The sequence below is a fragment of the Narcine bancroftii genome, chromosome 6, assembly GCF_036971445.1.
Source record: "Narcine bancroftii isolate sNarBan1 chromosome 6, sNarBan1.hap1, whole genome shotgun sequence".
NCBI classification, from domain to species: domain Eukaryota; kingdom Metazoa; phylum Chordata; class Chondrichthyes; order Torpediniformes; family Narcinidae; genus Narcine; species Narcine bancroftii.
Window position 1 is genome coordinate 11,314,672 of NC_091474.1, and position 11,031 is coordinate 11,325,702.

At 37.4% G+C, this 11,031-nt stretch overlaps 1 protein-coding gene across 2 annotated transcripts in view; it reads left to right on the plus strand.

Moving 5' to 3' along the window:
• The window catches only part of tm9sf4 (transmembrane 9 superfamily protein member 4), a 45,965-nt gene extending 35,651 nt beyond the window's left edge, over positions 1 to 10,314 (plus strand). For both annotated transcript variants that reach the window (XM_069883912.1, XM_069883911.1), the window contains exons 14-18: positions 1,105 to 1,280; positions 6,552 to 6,615; positions 7,029 to 7,148; positions 8,424 to 8,513; positions 8,616 to 10,314. In XM_069883912.1, coding sequence (XP_069740013.1) covers positions 1,105 to 1,280; positions 6,552 to 6,615; positions 7,029 to 7,148; positions 8,424 to 8,513; positions 8,616 to 8,765 — 600 coding nt within the window. In that variant the 3' untranslated portion in view covers positions 8,766 to 10,314. The remainder of the gene's footprint in view (positions 1 to 1,104; positions 1,281 to 6,551; positions 6,616 to 7,028; positions 7,149 to 8,423; positions 8,514 to 8,615) is intronic.
• The last annotated feature ends 717 nt before the right edge of the window (positions 10,315 to 11,031 follow it).

The following is an 11,031-nucleotide window of genomic DNA, read 5'->3' on the forward strand; positions in this document are numbered from 1 at the left end:
ATGGTTTCATTGTAAATCAATCTTTATTTTTAAATTAAGAGTAATTTGTGTCACTGCCACACACTAGGTTAGTCTTGGAGAAGTTTATGGACAGCTGTTACTTGTTTTAAAAAAAATCCCAAAGCATGATAGTGTATGCATGTTGGGTTTTGCCCACTGATGCTGTAATTGAGGACTCCAAATACTGCATTGAATTAAGTTCACTGTCTTTTGAAAACTTGTGTAAGTAGTAGTGTTGGTATTGTCTGAAATTTTATTCGCAAAAGGTACAAATGTCTGAGCATCTGTGAATACATTTTTAATTTCTGGGTTCGCTATAGAAAACATATTCTTGAATATTTGTTCTGATTGCCTAATAATACTGAGGAATGAAATACATTTTAATAAAACACTGTCCGTGGAACATCCTATATTTTCACTTATTGTTTCATTATGCCTGATAATCATTTGTATCTGCTTCTGATTTTCAACAGTAATTGGTTATGTTTTTCAATTAGATGTTTTAAACTCTTAATTGCAGAATCACTTAATGTGGCTCATAGTATAGTTTGAAACACCGAGGTCTGCAGCCGCTGTGATTGTAGTAAAAACACAGTAAATGCTGGAGGAACTCAGCCAGTCTCACAGCATCCATAGGAGGTAGATATACATTACCGATGTTTCGGGCCTGAGCCCTTTTTCAAGGTTTAAGCAAAAAGCAGGCAGGTTTTTGAATAAAGACTGAGAGAAAAAAGGGGGAGTAGTTCAGACCAAGAAACAAAAGACATAATTTGGATATGATAAGAGGAAAGATAAGAATGGATTTTATCTCTGTGAAAGGAGACAGAGTGAAAAGGGAAGAGAGAGAGAGAGAAACAGAACTAGAGGAAAGAACAGGGGGACAAAGATGGGGATGGGGGGGGGGGTGGTTTTAACAGAACCCGGTCAACATTAATGCCATCCACCTGGAGGACGCCCAGGCGGAAGGTGAGGTGTAGTCGAATTTTACAAGGTTAAATTTTGCAAAGTGGACATGCATTTGGTTCCCAGATCAGTTTCTTCAGTTTTGTAGGCAGTCTTTGCAAAAACCTTTGGTTCATGCTGTTTTGTATTTTTATGTTAAAGGTTCCCTTTCCTACAATGTTGGCTCTTCTTTGCATGTGGTTTGGCATCTCCCTTCCTTTAGTCTATCTTGGCTATTACTTTGGTTTTCGAAAGCAACCTTACGATAACCCTGTGCGCACCAATCAAATACCACGTCAAGTCCCTGAGCAGAGATGGTACATGAACAAATTTGTTGGGTAAGTTGTAAATTTGTAAACCACTTTAGATGTATTGAAGCTCTAAGGATGACCATTTTTAACATTTTGACACAAGTGAGTCAATTTTATGCTGCGTATTAATTATTATGGTGACAATTTAATTTGCATGATCCGAGTTGTAATTTCCAAACCTTTGTTCTGTATTGTGGATCGTACAAAGCAGTTTTCTGTATGTACGGTGATCACAGCTGAAACTTGTAAACTCAACCTCTCCTCAAAATTTTTCCTGTTAATCTCTAATATTCTGCTGAATTTATACAGCTTTCAAAGTAAATAGGTTTGAAGATTTTTGTAGCTGGCCAAATTTTTTGATCATATAAGATATATTTCTTCAGACTTGCATTGTGTTCCCCTTTACAAAAATTAACATTAGATTTTAAATTTAGAGATACAGCACAGTAAAAGAACCTTTTGGCACAGGAGCCTGTGTCACCCAATTACAGCTGATTAACCTACAACACCAGGATGTTTTGATTGATGGGAAGAAAAACCCATGCAGACATGAGAACATATGAACTCTTGACAGACAGCAAGGGATTTGAATCCCAATCACTGGCGCTGTAACAGCACTTACTGTGCTGCCTGTATTTTCACCTTTAATTTTTTTTTTGCCTGAACTCAATATCTAACTTGTGCCACTGTTGTGCAGCTTTTAGTCTCATCATTGAGAAAATATTTCAAAATCGAAGTATTGAGTGTAGGAGTTGGGATGTTAAGTTGAAATTGTTTAAGACATCGGAGGGGCCAAGTTTGAAATATTGTGTGCATTTCTGGTCATCTAACTGCAGGAAGGGTGTCAAAAAGATTGAAAGAGTGCAGAGAAGATTTACTAGGATGTTGCCGGGTCTTCAGGAGTTGTGTTACGGGAAAAGATTAAACAGGTTAGGACTTTATTCCTTGGAGCGAAGAAGAATGAGGGGAGGTTTGATAGAGGTTTACTAAATTATGAGAGGCATAGATGAGAGTAGATTGGGGGAGACAAATACGAGAGGTCAGTTTTAAGCTGAAAGAGGAAAAGTCAGAGAGTGGTAGGAATGTGGAATGAGCTGGCAGCTGGTGTGAATGCAGGCTCGATCTTGAGTTTTAAGAATAAATTGGATAGATACATGGATGGGAGAGGTCTGGAGGGTTATGGAATGGGAGCAGGTCACAGGGACTAACAAAATAACGGTCAGCACAAACTAGAAGGGCCAAATGGCCTGTTTTATGTGCTGTAGCATTCTATGGTTCTATAGCTGAATTTAAATTTCTGCTCTGTCATCTGCCTAATCTATTCACTCAGCCTCTTCAAGTGCATTTGTATTTTGCATTTCATAAACTTTTTCTATTTTAAAAATAATTGTCAAAAAAACAGAAGTAGATGAAATTTAAAAAGTAATTCCACCCCGAGTTTGATCTGCCGCAGAGCAAAAAATGGGGTGTAGAATTTTCTCAAGTTCAATACCAGATAAAGATTTTGCATTTACCAATTGGAATTTTAAAAACTTTTTTTAAATTTAAGAAAATAAATGTGGTAAACTCCAGGCTGCATATTACAATCCTCTGGAATTGTTTACTTGGGATTTGGCAAGGCAAAAGCAAGGTTGCCATTATTGTCTGTTCCCAAATGCTCTGAGGAAAATTAATTGAGAGAACTAAACAAAAAAAGTGATGAGGTTAAAATGGATAATTTTTTTGTCACAAATTAGTTTGTCTACCTTGAATTGTCAAGATCAAAAAGATTTAGATTAACGGCAAGAGAAACTAGTGAGGTTCTTGGTTCTTTGCAAAGTGTTAAGTTTTCCCTCTGAATTTTGAAAGAAATTTAAAGATTTATTAATACCTCCTTTTATGGAGATGCTGAAACAAGCAGCTGAAACCCATTCTCTACTGGAATCTTTTTCAAATGCAATTATAACTGTGGTACCTAAGAAAGATGGAGATTTGTTAAAAACTGAATCTTATAGGCCAATATCTTTATTAAATGATGATTATAAAATAGCTAAAATTTTAGCAAATAGTTGCTAGATTGATTAGACTATTACATTTTTCTCAGAAGAAGAGTGCCTTATCAGTGGCAGTATCTTTTAGATGCTGAGAAGGCCTTTGATAGATTAGAATGGAATTATTTAAGGTTTTAGAAAATTTTGGCTTTGGGTCTATATTTATTAATTGGGTTAAAACTTTATCTCTCTTGAAAACCATGATTTCATATACCCGTTAGTCTTGCTTTTAATTCTGACAGAAACATTCAAACATGTACTTAACATTTTATCTTTTGAAGGCCTCTCACTTACCAACCCCACCTTTGCTAGAAATCAGCCTCTCCCAATCCACATTTACCGGATCCTTTATACCATCAAAATAGGCCTTTCTCCAATTTAGCACCTCCACCAAAAGACCAGAATATCTTTTTTCATAATTATCTTGAAACTACAGGTACTACCCAACATACGCTTATGTTCCATTCTAGATGACTGGTTGTATCTCGAAATGGATGTATGTTGGGGAATTGCTGTACCTGTGATATTGAAGAGTTAAAACAATCGATTTCCTTCAGTTCTCTATCTCTGAATTCTTTTCATTCTCTCTGTTGCTGCGGACCCTGAGCACCCCGCAGACTCTACTGGCCTCTAAAAATCTATCTAATATTGAGCAACAGAATCAGAAATAAAGGACACAAGGAGGTAAAATGCAGTGAAATATCTCAACGTGGTGGCCACCATGTCCAGCTTTCGCGAGAGGTTGGCCACCATAATCGTGCAAGTTTTATATTTTTTCTTATAATTTTGGTCGTATGTGCGGATGGACCCAAGTCGAGGGAGTACCTGTAATGGCATTCTGATCACTAGACCCTGAATATTACCTGCCCTGTCTTAGCCCCTAATCAGAGATCCAGTGTTGCACTCTAAATTATTGAGTTAGGAAATTTCCCTGACACCTTTAACTCTAACCCTGCTGACTATCCCTGGTAAGTCCAAGCTTTTCCAAATGCAAGTAAGTCTTGTCCCTCAGAATATTCTCCAACACTTTCCCTACATTGTTCTAAGGTGCACAGGCTGATAGTTTGCTGGGAGAAACACTAAAGTGTGCAGATGAGTAATTGTAGTAAAAACACACCGAAATGCTGGAGGAACTCAGCCAGTCTTGCAGCATCCATAGGAGGTAGATATATTGCTGACGTTTCAGGCTTGAGGCCTCCTTCAATGAATAGGCAAATAACTAGCAAAAGAACAGGATCTCTTAGAAGAGGCAGTACTGGCTGGAGGAATCCAGACCAACAAAAGATGTTCATTGGATATGATAAGGGAAGAGGTGAGAATTGACTTGTGCAAAAAGAGAAAGCGCTTGGGGAAGGTGACAGGGAAGAAGTCGGGGTGGGGTGGGGGGAGGAGGGTGCTAATGAAAGCCAGAGAGGTCTATGTTAATGCCACGTGGTTGGAGAATGCCCAAATAGAAGATGAGGTGGTATTCCTCCAATTTAATGGGTGGTCTCATTCTGGAAGTACATAAGACATGGGATGGGGAATTAAAATGGATGGCCACTCGGTGATAATTTGGTGGTTTATGTCAAGTCCCCTGAGAGTTAGTCTTGTGGCATGGAACAAGATCTTCAGCCCAACTTATCCATGCAAATCAAGTTGGCATTGTGGGTGCATTTCATTTGCCTTTATTTCAGTGGTTCTCAACATTTTTCTTTCCACTCACATGCAACTTTAAGTAATCCTTTTTTAGGTAATTAGTAAGGGATTGCTTAAGTTGGTATGTGGGTGGAAGGAAAAAGTTTGAAAGCCACTGTTTTAATCATACCAAATTGACTCGTTATGTACACAGTTTCATAAATCCAAAGGAAATGGGCCATTGACAATTTTTCTCAAGCAAAATATTTTAATAACGATTGGGTCTAGAGTAGTGATTCTCAACCTTCCCTTCCTACTCACATATCACCTTAAGCAATCCCTTACTAATCACAGAGCACCAATAGCATAGGGATTACTTAAAGTGTGTGTGAGTGGAAAAAGGTTGAGAACCACTGCTGTATTTGGTCCATATCCTTCTCATCCTTTCCAATCCAGATATTTACCAAATGCCTTTAGAACATTGTAATTGTTCCTACTTTTATAGCTTCCTCTGGCAGCTCTTTCCAGATACAGACCGGGTCGTAAAAAGTTGCCCTTAAAAGTTCTTCTTAAATTGTCCCCTTTATGCCAGTGCCCTCTAGTGTTAAAATGGTCCACCTAGGAAAATGGTTGTGAGCATTCACTTTATTTATTCCCGTGGTAATCTTCTGATCCTCTGTAAGGTCGACCCTCAGCCTCCCATGCTGTGGCCTATTCAACCTCTCCCTGTAACTCAAAACTTCTAGTACTGGGAACATCCTGGTGAAACTCCTCTACACCCTTTTAATGTTGATATCTTTCTGAAAGTTGAGTGACCAGATCTGCATACAGTACTCTGGTCTCACCAATGCCTTGCACAGCTGTTTCATGAGGTCCCAACCTTTATATACAAAACCCTACCCAATGAAGGCAAGCATACCATCTTGATCACCTGAGGTATCACTGTTATGGAATTATACATCTGTAACTTTGAATCTCTCTGGTCTACAACACACTTCAAAGTTTGCAAGTCCTTCCCTGGCTTAATTTCCCAAAATACTACACATCACACATGTCAGAGTTAAATTCCATTTGCCATTTCTTGGTTCAGCTTCTCAACTAATTTAGATCCTGTTATAAACTTGGGTACCCATCCTCACTAACTGCACCAATAATTTTGGTTTCATCTACAAATTTACTAATTGTCTACATTGTGATCTAAATCATTAACATCCAGCTCTACCCCTCCAGGACACCACTGGTCTCAATCCTCCAAACAGATAAGAAACCACTTACTCATACCCTCTGTTCTTTCCACGAAGCTAGTTTTGAATCCAAATGGTCAGCTCACCTTGGATCCCATGTAATCTTCTCTTCCACTCTAACCTGACAACAGGACCTTTCCCTTCTTCAACAAAATAACAGCATTGGCTATTGTTTTGCCAGTGTCTGAAGAGGGACAAGATCTCAGCCAAGGCCCCAGCAATCTCAAGCCTTGCCTCCCTTGGTATCTGTGGATAGATGCTATTAGGCTGTGGGGATTTATTCACCTTGATGTTTTTCAAGAGGCCCTTTACACTGTCTCCTTGATTTCAACATGCCTTATTGTCATATTTAAAATAGTACTTAATCAAATGATTGTATTCATGTGCAATATCTTTAATTTTTGCAGAATTCTTATGGCTGGTATCCTGCCATTTGGTGCCATGTTTATCGAATTGTTCTTTATTTTTAGCGTAAGTAAATCTTAAATTTTAGTTGATGATGGTTCATTGGTTGCCTACCTTTTATTTCCTTTTCCTTATTTCCATTCCTAAAGTTTAAGGTTTTAAACAAAAATTAACTTTTTCTTTCCCCAACATTGTTTAAGAAAATAAATGCAAGTTGTTATTCGTTGCTTTCATTATTGTGAGATTTCTGCTTCTGTCTTGTTAGTGTCTATTCACCAAGACATGAAAACAATTCTTCTTTGAGATGAATTCTAAGTTGATGAACCTCTTTGCTCCCTCCTGCTCTTTAGAAATAGAATCGTTTGTAAATCCAAAAACATTTGTTAGACTTTCCTATTCAGAACCAGGTGCTTGTATCCAGAGAAAATAAACTGGGTTATAATCGCAAGGAATTAATTTGTATTTGTTTTCTTCTACAGGCAATTTGGGAGAACCAATTCTATTATCTATTTGGATTTTTATTTTTGGTATTTATTATCTTGGTGGTATCATGCTCTCAAATCAGCATCGTCATGGTTTACTTCCAACTCTGTGCAGAGGTATGATCCAATATTGAACTGAGTGTCTATAGTTTTCATTTTGTATAACGATTTCTGGTTTAATTTTAGACATGCAGCATGGTAACAGGCCCTTTCAGCCCTGGTACGTTTTGAAGGGTGGGTGGAAACCAGAGTCCCTGGGAAGAATGTACAAACTCCTTATAGAGAGTGTGGGTTTTGAACCCCAGTCCTGATCAATGGTGCTAACTGAACAAAGGACAGTAGATCCTTTTTCACTGTCAAAGAGGAAATGGAAATAATTGATTTTGTATTTTTTTTCCCTATGGCTTTTATAGGCTATATGGTTCTGTAGCCCTTAACCTAAGTAGCTCTTTACACATCAATGAATACAGTCCTATCCCTATCTGATGTTACTGATATCTAGACACCATGCCCCATCCCTTTTTATTTGCCCTCTGCAGGAATTGTTATCTCTGATTCCACTCATACATCCCCATCCATTTCTCCATGATCCCAGTTATTTTCTCTTCCACCTCCTCCCTCACCAACATATAGAGTCCTAAACAGCCCCTCCACATCAGACAAATTTGCATGCACCTCTTCTAACCTACTGCATTCAGTGCTCCCAGTGCAGTCTTCTCTACAAGGATGAGACCAGACACAGACTTGGGGACTGTCTGCAGTACTGTTCCCAATGGCCACGCTGAGCTCCCAGTTGCATACCATTTTACTTCCCCTTCCCTTTCTCACGCCAACGTAAACTAGAGGTTTCTGCCTGAGCAATCTACAGCCAGTTGTATAATTTCAGGTAATCTCCCCCCCACTCCCTTTTTTTGTTTCCCCACCCACCCAGTGACACTGGAACAAGGTTTCAACTGAGCTGTGGGAGAGTTGGATTCTTTCAATAACTGTCCCTAGAAGCAGACATCAAGGAGAGTCTCCAGAGTGAACAAAGGGAAATGGGAAACTCGGCGAGTCAGGAACCATTCATAGATGGAAATAGTCAATGTTTTGGGTCAGGATCTTTTATTGAGACACATTTAATTACTGCAAACAGATCTGTAAACCTGAATCATCTTTGTAGTGAAAGCTGAGAAGAAAACAAACTGCCAGTGGTACGTCACATTTCTATACAAAATTCACGATCAACTTAATTTGTTTAGAGCAGCATTAATAGAAAGCACTTGTGCTGAAATTGACTTTTTGGTGAATTGTTTAGCTGGTAAAATCTCAGGATGAATTTCATCAGGGAGTGTATCCATTAAAGGAAATGTGTTTCAGATTAAGATTAACTGCTTTTTTTTAACGTTTCAGGATTATAGATGGTGGTGGAAAACATTCATGGTGTCTGGTGGATCTGCATTTTATGTGCTTGTTTATGCCATATTTTATTTTGTCAATAAGGTATGAATGATAGAAAATCAAACCCAAATTACTGTTTTTAATTTTGACGTTCACATCCTGAAATAATTTATGAAATACTAAAAACATTTTTTTTCCCTCTAGTTGGATATTGTGGAGTTCATCCCATCATTGCTGTACTTTGGCTACACAACGCTAATGGTGCTGTCTTTTTGGCTACTTACTGGAACAATTGGATTTTATGCTGCATACATGTTCATACGAAAAATCTATGCAGCAGTAAAAATAGACTGAAAAGACTAGAGTGACAATGAGCTTATGCTAATGGGCCTTCCAACTGTAAATATCAATGAACACATTGACAAGCATCTGTTCTGAAGATTATTATTTTGTAAAATTCCTCCAACTCGGGTAATTGCACGATGTTCACTTTGGATGTGTGAGTGAGCAACAGTGTTTAGAAGAAGTGGTTTTTATATATAGTTTGATTTTTTTGAAAATGTGTCCCTTTGGGAGAACAATGCTGCATAAATGTTTTATTTTTAAGGAAACAACTATCCCAGCTTTATTCCAGTGTCATTATGATAACTTAAATAATTAAGTGAGATCACATTATTAATGTGCCAGGTACTTAAGATCTATGACTGGAAATATTTGTTTGCCTCCTATTCATCCATTGCATTAAATGTTTCTGCATTTTACAGTTAAGTAGGAAATGGAAATTGTGTATAAACAAAAATACATTGTAGCCAGAGCCATTTTGCAGAGATTCTACACAATCAGTTGCCACTTCCATCTGATCAAAGAACTCCATTGTATTTTGAAAGCAGCGCTATTGATTTTTTTTAAAAGGCACAATACTAGTAACCTAGTATTGTGACCCCTCTCCCCTTGTTCAAATTGATTTGGTGAAGAAATCCAAGTGGATCACAACATGTCCTGGAATGAAATGCCCTTAATATGTTTGATGGATTTCCTAATTGCTTTCATCATGTGTTCATCCTGTCGCAGGTGCCCACCCGAGATCCACTAATATAAACTTTACAAGTTGAATCCTTGACTCTGGAAGCTTTTTAAATTACTATAGGTCATTACAAAATTATTACAGATTTGTTGATTCTATTAAAACTTTTAAGATCGCTGTATTGACTCGTGTTCTGGTTTGCACCTCAGTTTACTGAGACTATTTTTTTGGATGTGAATATATAAGGCATATCTGGAAAATTCAGTAGAAATGTTAAAGTTTCAACAAAGGTTTGACTATATTTAAATTCCTTTCCTGGTTTCTGTGAAATGCTAATAATTAAAAACCTGTGAAACTGCAATCTGAAAAATAATCTTGCACTTTCTCTATGCAGTGACAGTAATAATGAGTTCATTTTAAATACTTGTAATAATTTACATTTGACATCTTTTCTCTTTCCCCTTGAAAATGAATGGCAACGTCATTGAGGTGTATGAAGTTAAATACGTTTCTTGGTGCATAAGAACCTGCGATTGAAATGGATTTTAAAACGTGAAAACAGTATGAGAAGTTGGTTTGTGACCACCACAAAGCTTATTCACTAGTCTGCACTGACTTCATCCAGGACCGAGTCCACCAGGTTTTTTTTAAAATCCCCTGTAAGAATTAATCAATAGCTTTGCTTTTTTGTACATTTTAACAATTAGTGGTAAAATAACCTTCAAAGGGAGGAAAATGGTGAAGTTTACTGTGATTTAAATTTTGTACATTTCAAATATTTAAATGCTGCATTACATTATTTTTCTTCAGTGGTTCTATGGGATTCATTTGATTTTGACTTTCATGCAATGGTGTAAATAAATGCAATTTTGTACTTTTGCTTTTTGGTCATGGGCACTAAATATGTGTAATTGTTTTCAAAAGGCTTATTACTCTCCATCTGAACAGTATAAAGTGTGTAAACATTTTTTATACATCTATGCAGTGATTGTTATACATTTCAGATTTTAAACAAGGAAAACTGTAGCATGATGTTTTAGAAAATCTGGATATTATTTCACAAAGTATACTTTTTTTAAAGAGTGGGAAGTTTAGTATAAAGTCACTTCAATGTGAAGTTGATTCTCCCTTAAGTTCTCGTAGTTTCCATTAGACCTGTTGTAAAGTTGGAAGCTAAAGGAATGTATTCCCAAGATCAGAAATTGTAAATGAGTAATGTAGTGTAATACTTCAAATGTTTTGACTGCAGTACCATTTTCATATACCATACATTTTGAAGTCTCTAATCAATATGGTTAGAATACAGCACAGAAACTGGCCCCTTCTTCTCTGTGCTGAACTTTTTTTAATCTGCACCCAATCCACAGCCCTCCATACCTCTTCCAGCCATATACCTGTCCGAACTGAGCCAGCATTCACCACCTTAACCCATGTCCCCCTAGTTTGTTTCTCACCTAGCCTTAGTGGAAGAAGCCTATCTACATTTACTCTCTTTATCCCCTCAATTTTAAATACCTCCATCATTCTTCTACATTCCCCTTATCCCTAGTTTGTTAGCTCCGTGAATGACCAAGTTTTGCACAAAGCAGTAACCTG